This window comes from Salvia hispanica, chromosome 1 (assembly GCF_023119035.1).
Source record: "Salvia hispanica cultivar TCC Black 2014 chromosome 1, UniMelb_Shisp_WGS_1.0, whole genome shotgun sequence".
Taxonomy (NCBI): domain Eukaryota; kingdom Viridiplantae; phylum Streptophyta; class Magnoliopsida; order Lamiales; family Lamiaceae; genus Salvia; species Salvia hispanica.
Window position 1 is genome coordinate 13103159 of NC_062965.1, and position 18950 is coordinate 13122108.

An 18950-nucleotide genomic window follows, 5' to 3' on the forward strand; every position below is an offset into this window, starting at 1 on the left:
ACATTATTTTGTGATCGTTGGTTTGGGGCCAATTGGGCAACAAAGAAACTTCAAGCCCAATTCTCTTTCCACCTCTCTTTCTTAATACTCCTGATAAAGTAAGGGAGAGTAGCATAAAAATAAATAAATTTGAGTTACCAAAAATAGAAGGGATTATTTTTATAGGACAATCCAAAATGAAGAAGTCTATATTTTAATGGGATGGGAGATTACATTACTAACTTTGCCTATGACGTAATATCTTTTTTTCCAAATTGTTAATTTATGTTAGTAATTTCAAAATTTGCTAAGTCCAACATCAATAATTGTGGCAAAATCTAGTTTTGCGTTGAAAAAATCCCTCCATCGATGCTACAAAACGTATTCCATTTTGTACTAGTAATTTTTATAGGGAAATATGAAGACATATTTGGGACATAATATTTGAGATAGAAACGATGGGGGAAGAACATAAATCTAGAAGAAGACGTGACTGTAGGCGGCTCTTTAATTTGTTAGGCTTAATTAAATTGTATTATGAGCTTCATTAAACTATAATTAAGTTATATTATGAGTTTCGTACCGATTAAGATATTTAAACTGATCAGAATTAGAAGAAATCTACATCTAATTATATGTTCACTTCAGCTATGAAACCGTAATATAAAAGAATATAAAGCAGAAATGCATCACAGATTCCTCCATGGAAGCTAAGTATGTGGTTGCATCTGAAGCCACTAAGGAAATTGTATGTTTCAAAAACATTCTAGTGGAGGAAAATGTTATTATGATTGCACAAAAATATTACTCCCACCATTCTAACTAAATTGGGATAAAACTTTTTGGCACATATTTAAAAAAATGTTTTGAGTGAATTAAATGCAATAAAATGAAATATAAGAGAGGAATAAAGGAGGACAGATATGAAAGAGTAAAGTATGTGATGGATAAAAGTAAAAGTGATTAGATGAAGACATTAAGGTTACCAAGATTGCATTTTGATGAACATGACAAATCCTTTCACAAAGAGTATTCCTAGAATCAAATTAAATTAAACTTCAATAGAACATCATAATAGAACTATCATAGTTTGATAATCATTTATGAAACTAACCCTCCTTGTCCTAAAACATTTCAAGGTCATTTTACAAATTTTTGGTTCATTAAGTCTTTGTTCCAATGCATTTTGTTTCATTAGGTCCTTGTACCAATACAGTCTATCATTAAGTCTTATTATAATTTTTTTGTTTCATTACGTCCTTATACTGATCTGATGTATTTTGATTTAATAGGTTTTTATACTTTCATTTTTAATTTGGTTAAATCTTGATTTAACGAACTTCGGGATTTAGTTTTCTTTTCTTTTATTAATTAAATTTTTATATTTATTTTTATAATCAAAATACAGTAATATAAGGATATGAAACAAAAAATTATGAAAGAACCTAAACAAAATGCATTTATACAAAAATTGAATGAAACAAAAATTTATATAAGGACCTTACGAAATAAAATGTAAAGACCTCTAAATGTTTTTGTCTTAATTAAAAGAATATACTATATCTGAATGTATTACTAATACTAATATACTATGTTGACTTGAACATAAAAAAAGGTGTAGACGTGTAGTTATACTATGCTATGGTATATACAAGACAATAGTGGTTATCATAAATAAAGATGTAAATCTCCAAGATAATATAATCTATACATTAGAGTAGTTCCAAACAAGCAGCCAATAAACTCTAAAAATCACTTCTATATTACAGATCCACCACAAAACCTCCACCCGGGAATTCTCTCACTCAAGTGAACCTTACAATCTAACTTTTAAATATAGGAAGAAATTGATCATCACGATTTTTGCATCTGATTAAAAGAGCATGTTACATAGATCATGAAAAGGAGCATAGTTCCCCCATTCCAAAAAATTATATCTGATCTGGTACATATATATATTTCTTACATGAAATAAACAGAACTCAATTTTCAAAGGGTTTGAGAGTCAGAAGTGTCGACATTTCCATTGTTGGAGTGATAAATTGTCCAAAGATTAAAACACTTGATTTTAGGGTCTTCGACTTCCTATCATTTGCTGATGATTGACACCTGTCTACAAGCATGGAATTTCCTCTAATTTATAATTTTATCCCTTTGAATTTGGTGCTTTCCTTTTCTCAAGGAACCCCTTTATATATTTCAAAAGATTCTCATTGGCTCACCAAATCGACTTCACGTGGCCTAAGCCAATAGAATTTCATCTTTTTGCTCTATTTCTTTAACTATAATCATTGTTGGAGAACGCCTACCGATGCAACCCCAACATTAAAAGATTCCAAAGAAAGAAAATGAAATATTTTCCAATATTCAAATCTCTGTGGTGGTACCAAACTTCTTGCCTCATGATTTACGATATGAGATAGTATCAAGATCTAGTCTTAGTTATATATTCGTTTATGTACAATCAATACTATATCGAGTATAAATCTATCATGCTAAGTTTGAAACTTGGTTTATTGATGTATTATTTCGATTTTTTTACATATTTTCTATTCCAAACAAGTCATCTTATAGATGGTAATAAAAGGGAATTCTTTCAATAAGTCAAAACTTGTTTATGGTTAATGTTATTGAGATGCATAGAAATTCAAACAACACCTGCTAATTCAGATGAACCAAACAGGATATGAATGATATGTCATCTTATCAACTACTCTCCCTCTCTATTATCTATAGTCTCATTTTGATTAAACAAGAATTTTAAGAAATTGTTTGATTTTGTGTAGAAAAATGGAAAATTAGTTAATAAAATGTGAGCTCTATTTTTATATAGTAAGTTTATAATAAAATGTAAGTGTAATAATTTATTGAATGGTGGGTCCACTTCCCTAAAATAAATTAAAAAAACAAATGAGAATTTAAATTATGAATATCCTAAAATGACAAAATGGAACTTTAAATTATGAATCAGAGAGTCTTAAGTTAATGAGTTTAAATTTGCACGTAGTTCAACTTGTTCTTATGCACAATGAATCAATAATATCACATCATACTTAAAAACATTAATTTGCGATCAATTTTTTTATTTTAAAACTAAATACTAACTGAGAAAGTATTAAATGCATATGGCACAAATATATAAGCAAGTGATCTATCCTATCAGTTCACATAAAATAATAGAAGCCAGGGTGGCTTGCATTATGAACTGTGGCACCAAGTACTATGATTTAGTTTCATCCAAATATTTTATGCAATGAACTAATTAATTTTTATGTATTTAGCAAAAGTGAAAAGAAAATAACAAATGGGAAAAAGTATAAAAAGCCTAGCCGTAAGGAGGTATGTCACTTGGTAGTTCCAAAATGACTTCGAAAGATGTGAAAAATGCCAAAAGAATCAATAGCAAATCTCTGAAATGTCTGCCCAAAGCTTTCATGGGTCTGTTAAGTTTAAGGTTTTAAAGTTACTTAAATTGGAATAAAGTTTTTCCTGTTATAGAAATATTTAGGATTCCCCACGTGTCACTGCCTTATAAGGCGACGGCGCCATTAAACTACCCTTGCTTTTTCAATTTTATAATTATAGATTGGTCCTCGAGTTCTCCACTATTCTAAATTAAGAACCCAAAAGATAGTTTTGGAATCCAAAACTATAACAAATTCTATAAAAAGGGCTTGTCTTGACTTCAATATCAGCCTCAAATAAAATTTCTCACCCCTTTGATTTGCAGACTTCATCTCTAAGCTCAACAAAAGTAACCTTTTTTCTTTTCTTTTCTTAATTTATTCCATCTTTTTGCCCTAGTTGGGGTTTTTTAGATCTAACAATTGGGAAGAAGGAAGAAACCCTAGAAAGAAGAAAAATGGGGAGGGGGAAGATCGTGATTCAGAGGATCGATAACTCAACGAGTAGGCAAGTGACGTTTTCGAAGAGGCGAAGCGGATTGTTGAAGAAGGCTAAGGAACTTGCCATTCTATGTGATGCACAAGTTGGAGTTATTATATTTTCAAGCACTGGCAAACTCTATGAATTTTCAAATACCAGGTTTGCTTTCTCTCTAAATCAAGAATGCTCAATGTGTGATTTCTGTTTCTGTCTCCTACACAATATTAACATCAAGAAATTAAATATAAATATATACTTCAAATCAATCTTGATTAGTTGTTTAGGACCATTTTGCATGGAATTTTGTTTATGATAGACTAATTAAATGAAAGATTCAAATTGGATGCTCGGTACTTTTAATTTAAAGTGTTTTTAGTTTTTTTGAACATCTTAGTGGAAGAAGTATTTAAGTTTTGTGTATGAAAAGTCTAATCTTTTTCAAATAACTCTTTACTTTGTAGAGTTATATAGTATGGATTTTTTGTCTTATATCTAATTCAATCATTTCTAACGAAGAAATTAATGAAATATACTGTATGTAAATGTGTCTTTTCTATGGTTTCTTGAGGCGTAGTTAAAATTTCAATCATATGAAGATATGATAAAAATGAATGAAATATCATGTTATAAACATAAACAAAATATCATGTTATAAACATAAACAATAAGATCTGAGTTGAATATGAAGCTAGATGGAACAATCCTCTATTTATAGAGACAAATCTTTAGTTCTCTTTTTCATTAGCTCGTGACGATTTGTCGAATAAGATACCATTGTTTACCGAATATATCCATCTTTCAAGAGTTTGTCAAGTATAAGCATCTAACACTCTATATTTCTCTATTCTCAGAGAGCTATATATATAGCTAGGCCTTATTATCTATTTATATGCTCTTGTATAGCAGTTCAAGAGGGAGAGTTATAATAATCTGCTTGCATTCCATAATGTCTTGTAAGATGCCAAGAATGATGTGTGACTATTCCAAAATTGTACGGCAATGGTATATATATACTCGAGTAAGATGTATAGTAGTAGTATATAAGATCATCTATAGTCAATTTGTGTGATATGCTTATTGCATCCGTAGATGGATGACATGTGGCAATCTATAGGGTTCAAGATTCTGAGATGCTAGAAAATATATTTTCCTTATATTAATCATAAGTCATAAACCATTAATATTGACATATGTCAATCATCTTGAGTGCAATGTAAGATGCCATGGTATATGGCAATAGAGGATCCAAGTTGCTCATTTAATCTTTCTTCATGTGATACATTGCAAAAGGAAAGAGGATAAATATAATTCTGTAATTATATTTGTCATAATATTCCTATATATAATTATGTAGAATATGATGTTTTAGTAAGGAAAGTCATTTATATGTGTGTTTTTAAGTATAAACATTGTGTAAGTTAACTCTAGATAGCCTCCTTTGTTGTAGATATATACACCTTGAAAATCGCATTTCAAATTATTGATTTTAAAGCTTCATGTTCCATAAATAAATAAATGAAACTACTAGCATATATCAAATAGTTCTTCTTTTTGGAGTTGGCTCTTGTTTGATGGGAGGAAACAATTTGGTTGGCTTGCATTGGTAGTTTAGGTAATTCCATCAGCCCCTGAGATAGTTTAAGGTTTTATTTGATGAGAAGATAATGTTTTGGTACATTCTCTATTGCATTAAAATCAGATACCTCAATCAAATCTCATTAATTATTAATAAAGCAAAGTTCGTTTCCTGTATGTCTTTTGTCTTGTGTTGTGACAAGGTAAAGATAATAGCATTGATTGGAATCAACAATTTAGCTTTACTTGGACGGTGCATGCACACAACTTTATAATTATATTGTTTGTTAGGTAAATTAACACCAGAAGGACTACATTTAAAGTTTCTATATATAGTTAAAAATTTTAGTAATATTATAACCTTTTTATTAGTTATGTATTATTATAACATTAATTATTAAAGTTGTAGATAGAGATGAATTAGTCCCTACAATATAAAGCCTACTGACAAGAGCTTTAATCTATGATATATGTAACCCTTTGGATTTTATTAAGAAAGGGGGACTCAATTCTAAAATTTAGATAACTTTGTTACATGTTCAATTATATGATCATTGGGTATTCAGAAAATAGGAATCAATAATAATGTCTTCTGGCATTTGACCTTGACCTTTTTTAGAAAAGAAACTCAATGTTAATATTTGAACTAGCTATTTTTTTTTTCAGTTCAAGATTTCTTGTTTGGCTATGCTTGGAATTCTAGGAATCAAGATTTTTTTCAGTCGTAGAAATTCCAAACATAGATGAGTTATCTATCCTATAATCACAGTCTTAGTATATTGTTTGTTTTTAACTGCAATACACCATTTGCATTGTTTAACATATTCTAATTTCATAAGCAATATATTATGTTTTGTTTTTCTTTTCAAGTGACTGTCATGAAATTTTCCTTATCTTGAATAAGACTATAGATATACTATAGGATAGTGAAAGGAAACCAATATACTGTAGCATCCAACATTTGCTTAATGTTAATTGTGTTTTACTATAAGTTCTTGTAGTACTTGTTTCATTTCCCAATACTCTATTGATCAACTTGCTGTCCACCAATCATATTAGCACAGTTATGACAAATAAGAATTTAATTAAAAAATCTTTTTTAAAATTATTTAATTGTTAAGCCCCAAATCCGGTGTCACCTGAGGAAGATACATCACATAATCCTAAGTTTCAAATGTTTTATATGAAATTTAACCTTATCTGGTAAGTCATTATTTTTTTTTTGTTATAGTTGCTTGTATAGTACCCATTTAATATAGAATATATGGTGTCAATAATGTATGCAGCATCCACAGATGTTGTAATGAGCACTAGTGTGTTATAATATAGCATGGCCTACACTCCACAATTTCCACTAAACGGTAGGCCGATCATCATCATCATCCATCATCTTTCGCATTCCACTTATCTTAATATCTCTCGTGAAATTGGACACTAAACTTTAATTATCAGTATCTTTTGAGGAAATTAAACTCATGAGACACCTCCTCCTAAACTAATCCACATTACATTTGCTTCTATATATGTGTTTATGTGTGTATCTTTTTCTTGACCATTCTTCACTCTTCAACCTCATCATGTTACTATTTAGTAGACATTACAATCACTTCACTTAATTATGTAGAAGAAGTTATTCAAGTTGTTCTCTTTGGGTTACACTTACACTTTCCCCTAGCTATAGGCTATAGCAATATAAATCTAAAAGTACTAAAATTGAGTGCATGTAAATTTGGTACTACTTGACATTACCCCTAACTGAAAATTACTCCTTTTATATTTAAAATGGAAAAAAAAATTAGGAGAGAAGTAAAATTGAGTACCTTTGAAGTGTGTATATAGTGTCATGTGCTCTCTTTATGTCCAAGTGTCATGTGATTCTCATTATTCAAGTCTAGTTTCATGAAGATTGAAAAAAAGCATTTGGTGAGGTTAACTAGAAGGTTATACCTAATCATCATAAAATTGCAAAATCTTTATCTTTTGTCCTTCCGGGCTTTTTCAGAACAAGTACGGTTAATTTATTCATCTCAGATCTAAAAAACCACACATTTCATTTCTACTTTCAAGGGCTTAATAAAGATGGTGATGATAACTTATTAGAATATCATGGTATCTTAATTTCTGGATGCTAAGCTATACATTTTGTCTGAAGTAATCACTAATAAAGTGGAAAATTAAGTGATTGTCTGTGGCCTAAAAAGTATTTTCGAATCAAATGGTGATAGATGCAAATATCTATGAATGATTTTATAGTCAAATGCTGATGAATTTTCTATCATATGTATTATTTTGATGGCAGCATGAAATCAGTTATAGAGCGTTACACTAAGGCAAAAGAGGATCAGCAACAGCTCCTCAATCCGGGATCTGAGATCAAGGTAACATTCTGCCACTAAATTTGCTTCTTCTACTTCATTAGATTCATTTCAATTTTTTTTTCGAATGAGATAAGTTACTTGAATGAAATTTAACATTAGGTTAAATAAACTGTGATTATATATGATGAATTTTACTTAACTTAATTTCCATTGGTATGCTTAGTTTTGGCAAAGGGAAGCAGCAACCCTAAGGCAACAGTTGGGCGATCTGCAGGAAAATCATCGGTACGTTTTAGGGCTTGAAGTAAAATAAATTATGTAAATGATAAAATTGGATTGACATGATAAATAAAGCAGGAAACTGATGGGGGAAGAGCTTTATGGACTGAGCGTCAAAGATCTTCAAAGGATAGAGGAGCAACTAGAGCTGAGTTTGCGAGGCGTTCGTATGAAAAAGGTTTCATATATATATATATATTCACTTCCAAACTAAACACATGATTTCAATAGTATTTGTCTTACAAATTTATTACTACAGGAACAAATATTAAGTGAGGAGATTCAACAGCTTAGCCGAAAGGTATGGACACATCGATCGTATATACATTGATCACGCACGCCTTAGAACGAATTAAGACTTTGAAAGTAACTTCAGGGACAATTGATCCATGAAGAAAACATTCAGCTGTATAAGAAGGTGAAACTTATTGAACAACAAAACAAGGACTTGTACACAAAGGTAATTTTAAAAAATTAGTTATATTAATTTGTAAAAGAAACTAATTTTGATCTAATTTTATAACATGATGTGTGTAGGCTTATGGTGCAGAAAATCACAGCACCTTTGAGGTTCCAAGTGGTTTGGCTCTCTATGATTATGCACCCATCCAGCTTCAACTGAGCCAGCCTCGGCCGCAATCCACTTCTACTCATGAATCAAGGTTTTCTTTAATAACTCATTTCATTGTAAATCATTCACTTTTGCAATCCAAATAATTTTTGTGATTTTATGATCAGGAGATAGCAGTGAGCTGGTTTGGAGATGGGCTACGTGCAACAAAAAGGTTGATTGAACTGTTTTTTAGTTAAAAACAAATACTTTTGTATCGTACTCTGATTTGCTATAGAAATGGATGTACTCGGTTGGTATGTGAAAGCTTCAAATTTTCAAATCGGTGCTTAATTATAAATTATGCAGGATTTCACAAATCATAAAATCAGTTTGTGTTGTAAAATTATTGAAGTAATTATATATAGAGTAGCAAAGTCAAGCATGACCACAAACTTAATTTGACTTTCTTTAACCCAAAACGCTGAAATTTTTAATGGTTCTATAAAGTTGGTACTGAAATGAATACGTATGTCATGGAGTAATTAGATGAAGAATCTTGAGAAATTAATGTTGGAAATTAAGTACTACTCCTACAATAATAGACGACGTAATTATCTTGTATGTCGACAAGTGAAAGTGATTTTAATTAGGGTTTTGCTACACACGAAATTAAAGTATACAATACTGTTTAATTTGGTTACGCCTAAGTTTTAGCTGAAGTCGCAAATATCTATTCGTGTGATTTTCTCCAAAAGGGTGTGTGTTTGATTATTTCAATTAGATGTTGGAAGCTATAGAGTTATCTCCGTGTGTAATCTGTCGTTAGATTCAAGGTAGACCTGTTATAAAAAAAAAAGGTTAAATTTTGAATTGATATGTAAACTTGGAAGCAACCTTTTTTTTAAAAAAAATGACAATATGTAAAGGATGAGAAAATTAGACCATATATTTTTATTTCATTAAATCCTTGTATATTGTTTTTGGGGCGTGGCTGATACGGCGGCGGCCGCAGCAGGTGTACAGTGGTGGAGGGGAGTGGTAACAAGGGGTTCGAATGACCAAAAAAAAAAAATTTATTTAGTACTATTATATAGAAATTTTTAATTTTATATTAAAATGTACCCCTATTCGGCTATAAAAGGAAGTTAATAAAAGCTAAAAAAAGCAATTTAATTCTAACTAAAATTCCATAAATCTAGCCGTTAAGCCGCCCATTCCCAATTAGCTTTTATTGGAAAAAATCCTCTCACCGGCAGGCACCGCTAAGCCGCTGACGCACCGCACCACACCACCTGGCCCCGCCCTGCCGTTGCCAACCATCGGGACTGTTATATAATGATTTATCATATGACTCGTACCCGCGAATATAAATTCCTGGATCTGCCACTGGAGGTGTACCATGTTCCGGTTTCACTATAACTTTGTTGCTCTCAATCATGTTAGGATCGTCATTCGTCGAGTTTGATATTATCCGCTTTGGGTCAAGCCTGCACGAATTTGTTTTTGGGTCACTCACTGCAACATTAGTTTGATATTGTCCGCTTTGGGTCAAACCCGCAAGGATTTATTTTTGGGTCACTCTCAAAAGGACTGCAACATTAGTTTGATATTGTCCGTTTCGCTTTGGGTCAAGCCCGCATGGATTTATTTTTGGGTCACTCTCAACAACATTAGTTTGATATTGTCCGCTTTGGGTCAAGCCCGTAGGGATTTATTTAACATTAATTTGATATTGTTTAGGTCACTTTCAAAAGAGTGAGAACTAGTTGGGGTTGGACAGGAATTATATATACCCAACAAACCTAACTGAGACCACATCGGGGACACAGTCGACACGAACATGGGTCGTTATGTCCGCTTTGTGCCATTGCCGAACGGATTTGTTTTTGGGTCACTCTCAAAAGGCTTTAAACTAATTGGGGTTGGATAGGAATTATATACACCTTCCAACTTTCCTCACTCATCCGATGTGGGATAAGTTTGTAACCCAATAAATCATTCATTCATCATTGGCTTATTTGGGAGAATGATTTGGTTGACTTTGGTTTAATTTGAATTGATGGATATGAGTATTGAGATATTTTTTATCAGGATTTTTGAATTGTTCATTTGGTCTTTATCATGGTTTTTGTTGAGAAATGAGAAGTATTGAGAAGAGAGAAGTGTTGAGAAGAGAAAAACATTAAAGAATACTTGAGTCCCAAGACGTGAACATTTAAATCATGCCTTGTTCCCATGTTAGTCTTGTTCCAAGAAGACATTCATTGTAGTATCTCAAGAGTCTCCAACCATCCTATTTATATGGATGTTGGGAACCATTTGAATTATCTTATGCAATACAATCTATAGCCTTACAATATTCTCTTCTCCTCAAATATGTCGACTGAACCATTTAACATGGTATCAGAGCGGGTTTGGACTCAGATAAGGTATCATCATCGTCCTTGATACCTTTCTCGGCCCTTTCCCGTTTTTTCATTTTTTATCATTATCCGCTGTATCTGTAAACAGTAAGCCAAATGTCAGAAAGCAACCGAATAACCGAAACCTCAGATTCATCCATGGCGGATGAATTTGCCCGGCAGTTTGCCAATTTTATGCGCAATAGTTTTGCGACGAATCAACCAAATCCACCAGAAACTGCTACCGTGCCATACAGAATTGACACGCAGCCCCTCCACATCAGCGGGAACAAGTTGAACGGAGAAAATTATGCCCTTTGGTCCGTTCTTATGAAGACGGCGATAAGCGGTCGGGGAATGGTCTCTCACGTTACCGGAGTGCCTCCTCCCCCACCGCGAACCGATCCAGCCTTCATACAGTGGCAACAGGCTGATCATTGTGTGTTCACATGGTTGATACAAAACATCGAGTCTCGACTAGTTAGTCGAATCTCACAACACCCGACGGCTAAGCATATCTGGGATGCTCTGGCTGTTACTTATGGGAGCGGAGGAGACAAGATTCAGGTGTACGACCTCCAATTCAAGGCAACCACATTGAGACAGGGAAGCAAATCATTAGATGAAATATGGGGCATGCTATCTGAAATATGGATTGCAATTGACCAGAAACAGAAGAATCCAATGATATACCCAGAGGATATGGAGATTCACGACAAGTTCATTCAAGATCAGAGACTATGTCAATTTGTATATGCAATTGATAGCAAATACGAAACTACCAAGAGGGAAATATTGAAAATGGATCCACTACCCTCAGCTGATTATGCATACAATCTAGTCCAGCAAGAGGAAACGCGTCTCCAAGTTTTACAAGCTGCAAACAGCAACGGAGGAGTTGCTGCTGATGGAATTGGGGCTGGTCTCGCTGTCCGAGGGTGGCAGAACCAGGCCAGCGGTTCTCGGGGTGGCGGCCGCGGCGGCACCGGCAGAAATCGACGGAGTGAAGAAGAAGACAAATCGAAATTAGTATGCTCTTACTGCAAGCGAAAGAGACACACAAAAGAATCATGCTTTGAACTCGTTGGTTACCCAGATTGGTGGGAAGAAAAGCACGGCAAGCCACAGCCACCGCGGGCACCCTGGAGCCGTGGCGGTCACGCTGCCGCAGTTGTCGGAGGTAGCGGAATCGCCACCGTCCCTGGCAGTGGAGAGCCGGCTAGCGTGGCGGCCCAACCAGCGAATAGGACCGGAGACGCCACAGTGAACAAGACCGGGGTGGCGAATTTCGTCGCCGGAGGAAGTGGAAGCATTATCGCCGATTGGAGTGCAGAATTGGAGAATGAAGGAGGTGTAGCGGCTGGTTTGGGATTAGGTACAGTAGGGTTTAGGGGCTCTTTCATTAGAGACCCCCAAACTCTTCAAAAATCTCAAAAAATACCCCATCCATCTCCAATTTTTTAAAAAAAACCCCACCAAAATTGTCAGCCTCATTTTAACCCCAAAACTTTTGAAAAACCCATAAATGCCCCAATTTTGTGCCAAAATCGATTTCAGCCCCTCGAAAAATACGGAATTGCGTGTACAGTATCCGGTGACGAAGAAAAAAATGATAGATGGATATTTGACTGTGGGGCAACCGATACAATAACATATGATGCCACCGATCTCATCGAACTCCATAAACCTCACAAATCTCACATCCAAACTGCCAATGGGGAATTTACAGTTGTTGAGGGGGCCGGGACTGTTAATATATCACCTACCTTGCAATTGTCAAATTGTCTTTATATCCCTTCGATGTCTCACAAGTTATTGTCCATTAGTCATGTCACAAAGGAGTTGAATTGTACGCTACTAATGCAACCACAATTTTGTTTGTTGCAGGATATCCGAACCGGGGAGATAATTGGGCGTGGCACTGAACGCGATGGGCTTTACTACGTGGATGAGATAGCTCAAAAAGGAACTGCCATGCTAACTCACGGGTCGGCGGATCGGAAAGCTTGGCTTTGGCATCGACATTTGGGTCATCCTTCTATCGGTTATTTAAAACTGTTATTTCCTAGTATTATTCCTAAGCATGACATGTACTGTGAAACTTGTTTTCTATCCAAAAGTCATCGAAGCTCTTATCCTTTAAATAGTACTCGTGTTGAAACCTCTTTTTCCTTGGTTCATTCTGATGTATGGGGTCCTGCACCAGTTATTGGGGGGCAAGGTTTTTGATACTATTTAGTTTTTGTCGATGATTGCACTCGCATGACCTGGGTCTATTTTATGAAACATAAATCTGAAGTGTTCTCACACTTTACTCATTTTTACCACCTTGTCCAAACTCAGTTCCAAAAAACCATTCAGATACTTCGGTCAGATAACGGAAGGGAATTTGTCGATTCTAGTATGCAGCAATTCTTCAAAGAAAAATGTCTTATACACCAAACCACTTGTGCCTATACTCCTGAACAAAATGGTGTAGCCGAAAGAAAAAACCGATCTCTTCTTCAAATGACCCGTTCTATGCTCATTGAATCACGAGCCCCAAACCATTTTTGGCCAGAAGCCATTGCCACCTCATCCTACCTTTTAAACCGCCTGCCCGCAAGTATTCTCAAACACAAAACCCCTTTGCAACTCTTGTCCACCCTATCCAAGATACCTCCCCCCTTGACCCTAGAACCTCGAGTCTTCGGATGCTCGGTTTTTGTTCATATCCCTAAACACGAAAGAACTAAATTATCCCCATGTGCTATTAAGTGTGTTTTTGTAGGATATGGGGTAAATCAAAAGGGGTATAGGTGTTTTGATCCAAAGTCAAACCGTATGTTCGTTACAATGAACTGCAATTTTCTTGAAACAAAATACTTCTTCACCCACCTTAGCGGTTAGGGGGAGAGTAATATTAGGAATAACAATGATATGGACCCGCTAAGTTGGATGACAATACCAATGCCAATGCCAACGCCAAGTAATCCTGAGGCTGACCTAACAGAGAAAGCAGTAAGCAATTCCGCTGAGCAAGTCACTGATGTGGTAGAGTCTATTGCAGAAGGTGACATTGTCCCAATTATTTCTCCATTGAGGTTGTCCAATGTAAGTCCTCTTGTGAATACAGATAACTGTTTGGCTAACACTGTGAATACAGAAGAGACCAGAAATCTAACCGAGGCTACAGAAGGGGAAAATGAAGAAAACAATGTCAAAGGAGTTGATCCTGACACTGGGAGATACATACTTCCTCCAAGGCCTAACAGAGGGGTTCTACCCAGAAGGTACACACCAGAAAAGATTGAGAGAAAAAGGCGCTACTCTATCGCGAATCTAGCAAAAGGTCATTTATCAGAAATGGCTCGGGCTTTCGAAAATGCACTATACGAGGAAGAAGAAATACCACAGACATGGGAAGAAGCTATGAAACACAAAAATTGGAGGGAAGCAATGAAGAAAGAGATTGATGCACTGATCCGAAACAACACTTGGGAGAAATGTGCTCTGCCAGAAGGAAAACGACCAGTAGGCTGTCGGTGGGTTTTTACCATCAAGAGAAGACCTGATGGCTCAATTGAAAGGTACAAGGCACGTCTTGTCGCAAAAGGCTACACTCAAACATATGGAGTTGACTATTCAGAGACTTTCTCTCCAGTAGCCAAGATGGACACTGTTCGAGTATTGCTATCCATTGCTGCTAATAAGGACTGGCCATTGCATCAGTTTGATGTAACAAATGCATTCCTTCATGGTGAGTTGAAGAAAGAAGAAGAAGTTTATATGGAGGCACCTCCAGGTTTCGCAGCTGATTTTAAGACAGGTGAACGGTGTCGATTAAGAAAAACCTTGTATGGATTGAAACAATCCCCAAGAGTGTGGTTTGGAAAGTTTGCGGGGGCAATGATTAGATATGGATATACACAGAGTAATTCAGACCATACCCTATTCTTCAAGAAGCAAGGTGATAAGATCACGTGCCTAATCATATATGTGGATGATATGATTATCACAGGTGATGACGAAGAAGAAATTGAGAAATTGAGGAAGAATTTATTTCAGGAATTTGAGATGAAGGACTTGGGTGACCTCAAGTATTTTCTTGGAATTGAAGTGCTAAGGTCAACCAAAGGAATTTTTCTGCGACAAAGAAAGTACATTTTGGATATTCTAGCAGAAACTGGTCTTTTGGAATGTTAACCAGCAACCACTCCTATGGCAGTCAATCATGGATTACAAATCAAAGAAGGGACTGAGTTGGCCGATCGTAGTCAATATCAACGACTAGTTGGAAAACTTATTTATCTTTCTCACACTAGGCCAGACATAGCCTATGCGGTCGGAATTGTTAGTCAGTTCATGCACAAGCCGCAGACGGATCATATGGAGGCAGCTCTTAGGATTTGTCGGTATTTGAAAGGAACTCCGGGACATGGAGTGTTGTTCTCAAAGAACGGACATCTTGAAATTCATGGGTACACAGATGCTGACTGGGCAGGAAATCCTAATGATAGAAAATCCACAGCAGGCTACCTTACCTTTGTTGGAGGTAACTTAGTAACTTGGAAGAGCAAGAAACAGAAGGTGGTGGCTCTCTCGAGTGCTGAAGCAGAATTTCGTGGAATTAAGAGTGGGTTGACTGAGATATTATGGCTAAGAAGGTTGATGAAAGAGATGAATTTCTCACCTAGCAAGTGCCAGCTGTATTGTGATAACAAAGCAGCTATAAGTATCTCACAAAATCCAGTCCAACATGATCGAACTAAGCATGTCGAGGTGGACAGACACTTCATCAAAGAAAATATTGAAAACGGTATTGTCGAACTTCCTTTTGTTCGTTCAGAAGATCAGCTTGCCGACATTTTGACTAAAGTAGTCGACACAAGAAGTTTTGAAGGTGTGCTTTCCAAATTGAGTATTGGAGACCCCACTACTAAATTTGAGGGGGAGTGTTGAGAAATGAGAAGTATTGAGAAGAGAGAAGTGTTGAGAAGAGAAAAACATTAAAGAATACTTGAGTCCCAAGACGTGAACATTTAAATCATGCCTTGTTCCCATGTTAGTCTTGTCCAAGAAGACATTCATTGTAGTATCTCAAGAGTCTCCAACCATCCTACTTATATGGATGTTGGGAACCATTTGAATTATCTTATGCAATACAATCTATAGCCTTACAATATTCTCTTCTCCTCAAATATGTCGACTGAACCATTTAACAGTTTTGGCCGAGACAGATACCATGTTGAATTAGGTGATATGAATGGATTAAATGTATTTCATTGATTGATGATTATCACTCCTCAAGTTCTCTTTAAATAGAGATCAAAATATAAGTGTATAGAAAAAAGTATCAATTTAAAATAGAGATCAAAATATATGTGTACAGAAAAAAGTATCAATTTATTCTTGGAGTATCAATGTAATATCAGTGTGAAGATTCTGAAAGAATAACTTTCTTCATTCTAACAGATAGGGATTCAAATTCAACTCTCATCATACTCAGACTAAAATAAAATAAAAATGACCAAGAAGCTCTTATTTTATTCATGTATTTGTGGTATTATGTAGTCAATGTCAACTAAAACTTGTGAAACATCAAAATTGTCAAGTTCCAATCCATTTAATTTTATATTACTGCAATTAGATAATTAATACAAATACTTTTGTAACCGTACTGTTATATATCACCACTCGAAATTTAATATAGACGGACCATAAACAGTCGACAGTGTGCAGTGGCCCAGGAATTCCATAGCAAAGGAAAATGACGTTTTTAGGAGTAATATTTTCCCTCATGTTCTTCGTTTCAAATAGGCAATACACATCTATTAATTATAAATAAATATCGCACATGAATTTCACCTAACTTGAATCGTTTGATCATTTACACAATTTATTGAAACATTTATATCACACGCCTTATAATTGGCCCAAAAAACACACATCCTGTAACAATATCACACGAGAAACCTTGGTCCGGGCCCGCCGAAATTAGTTGATTGCAAATTATATAAATTTAATAGTATTAAATTAAAATAATTATAGCATTGAAATATACCTAAACAGCTGCTACAATCATCAAGTAAAAACCAACTGGAAATTGCTGGAATTTAAAGCTTTATTTTTTTTTTTTAAGAATAATTTTAAGTGAACGACAGCAACGGCAGTGAGGACCAGTACTAGAAGACATAATAGGGAGACAATTGGTGCTTCATCCATGTGCAATTTCTTTAACGATATGATTCGATTCAAAATTAGCTCATTATTCCCAATATTTATATTTTCAAAATTACTATATAGATTCAGAAATCACAATGTTCTGATTTGTAGTGTTGTTTGTGTGTGAGGGAAAGATGATGATAATTGATAAAGTTAATAAAAGTAATAAAAAAGCATATAGTCCATTCTCAAAGATCTCAACAAAAGTGCAAAAATTGGAATAGATTAATGCTAAAAATATGTACAAATTGCTTCGGATGCGCGTCTAGAATCTGGAAGCGTGCTGCGTTCGAGCGTAATCGTCGTCGCGGCGGTGGCAGCCGTCATCGAAATTCTGAGAGTAGCTAACGGCGTCGTATTGGAAAGTGAGGGGCTTTGGCGCCGCGTAGAGGCTCTTGCTCTCGCTAAGGATCTTCCGGATCAGCCTCCGCAGCCTCTGCCGGCCTCGGTTGGCGCGGGGCCCGGGTATGCGCGAGTACTCCTCGTGCACGGGGACGCACGACGGCGACATGCATCCGGTGAAGTAGGACGGCCGCCGGCTAATAACGTCGCTCATTTTTGGGATTGAGATTTGAGAATATTTTTGTGAGGTGGTGTTGTGATGGAAATTGGAATTGAGGGGAGCTTTATAAAGTGTGGAAAAAGGCATCCTAACGTTATAACTATTCTATCCTCTCAATGGGCCCAATCACTTATTACTATAATTAGTGGACTATTGTTTTATTTTAGGATATGATTTAGGTGATATAATAGGATTTATTGGGGTCGACTATCAGGTAAACGTAACTCGCAGTCAACATATGTGCAAATTAATTGATAGAGTACTACTAATAACTAATTAGACGGTATTGGCTTTGCAACTAATTAGTTACCTCAAAATAGCCAAATTGTTACTCTGTAATAATGCATTGCACTTTAACTAACATCCTGCCTAAAGTTTTGGATTCTCTTGTGATAGATTCCCAACATGGTCGGTCAAGTCGTCAATTACCAGGAAAAAAAAAAAAACTTTTAACAATAAGGTTTTAAAACTTTGAATTTGAATATATTTTGAACAATATATTAAAACTTGATTGGGGAAAATTAATTAATGAATTACTTTATTCGTCAATTAATTATTAAAATCAAATAACCTTCATACCAAACTAGATTTTGAACTTTTTTTTGCTTAATGTATAGAGAATTCAAATGTAACAATCGCTTTGAATATGTAAAGAATATTTTATACTCCACTTAAGAAGGTACTCTCAATTATATTTTGGTAATTGGTTACAATTAATTAACGTGAGATCAGTAACCATAAGTAATTATATTCATACTATAACAATCAGTTAGTACTAGTACATTATATTACAGCTGGTTCAATATTTACACATATATACAGAACTTTTAAACAATATTTTATTATCATATTTTATTGCATAAACTTTATTTGAAATATCAATAATAATTCTTCATCTACTCTATAACATTTTGCCAACTAAATTAAATTTTATCATTTTTTCCCACATAAACGTTAATTTGGATATGTTTCAATTCCGCTTTCTAGTGTCAATTGACCTACAAAAAACAAATTCTACCTCCATATAACTTTATCCATAAATATCACATAATATGGAGTATAAATGTATAATATTTTTTGAAAGAGTGATGACTCATTTTGACATTATATTGATTCCAATTTTATGATAATTTTCTGAGTTGACATTTGATTTAAGTGATAAGGTAGCGTCTCCACTGAGAGATCTGTATATT

The 18950-nt window shown here is 34.8% G+C and overlaps 2 protein-coding genes across 2 annotated transcripts; one reads left to right on the forward strand and one right to left on the reverse strand.

Annotated features, from left to right (window-relative positions):
• Positions 1-3682: 3682 nt before the first annotated feature.
• LOC125201932 (MADS-box transcription factor 23-like) lies at positions 3683-8955 on the forward strand. The gene is made up of 8 exons (XM_048100232.1): positions 3683-4023; positions 7739-7817; positions 7981-8042; positions 8115-8214; positions 8296-8337; positions 8413-8496; positions 8574-8698; positions 8775-8955. The coding sequence occupies exons 1-8, from the start codon at positions 3842-3844 to the stop codon at positions 8779-8781; spliced, it is 681 nt and encodes a 226-aa protein (XP_047956189.1). The 5' UTR covers positions 3683-3841; the 3' UTR covers positions 8782-8955.
• Positions 8956-17358: 8403 nt separating this feature from the next.
• On the reverse strand, positions 17359-17808 carry LOC125202425. Its single transcript, XM_048100819.1, has one exon. The coding sequence runs from the start codon at positions 17749-17751 to the stop codon at positions 17461-17463; it is 291 nt and encodes a 96-aa protein (XP_047956776.1). The 5' UTR covers positions 17752-17808; the 3' UTR covers positions 17359-17460.
• Between the last annotated feature and the right edge of the window lie 1142 nt (positions 17809-18950).

Coding starts and splice junctions, on each gene's coding strand:
- LOC125202425 (XM_048100819.1), bottom strand. CDS start 17,751: ATGAGCGACGTTATTAGCCGGCGGCCGTCCTACTTCACCGGATGCATG.
- LOC125201932 (XM_048100232.1), top strand. CDS start 3,842: ATGGGGAGGGGGAAGATCGTGATTCAGAGGATCGATAACTCAACGAGT. Junction 4,024..7,738: donor TATGAATTTTCAAATACCAG/GTTTGCTTTCTC, acceptor TTTTGATGGCAG/CATGAAATCAGTTATAGAGC. Junction 7,818..7,980: donor ATCCGGGATCTGAGATCAAG/GTAACATTCTGC, acceptor TGGTATGCTTAG/TTTTGGCAAAGGGAAGCAGC.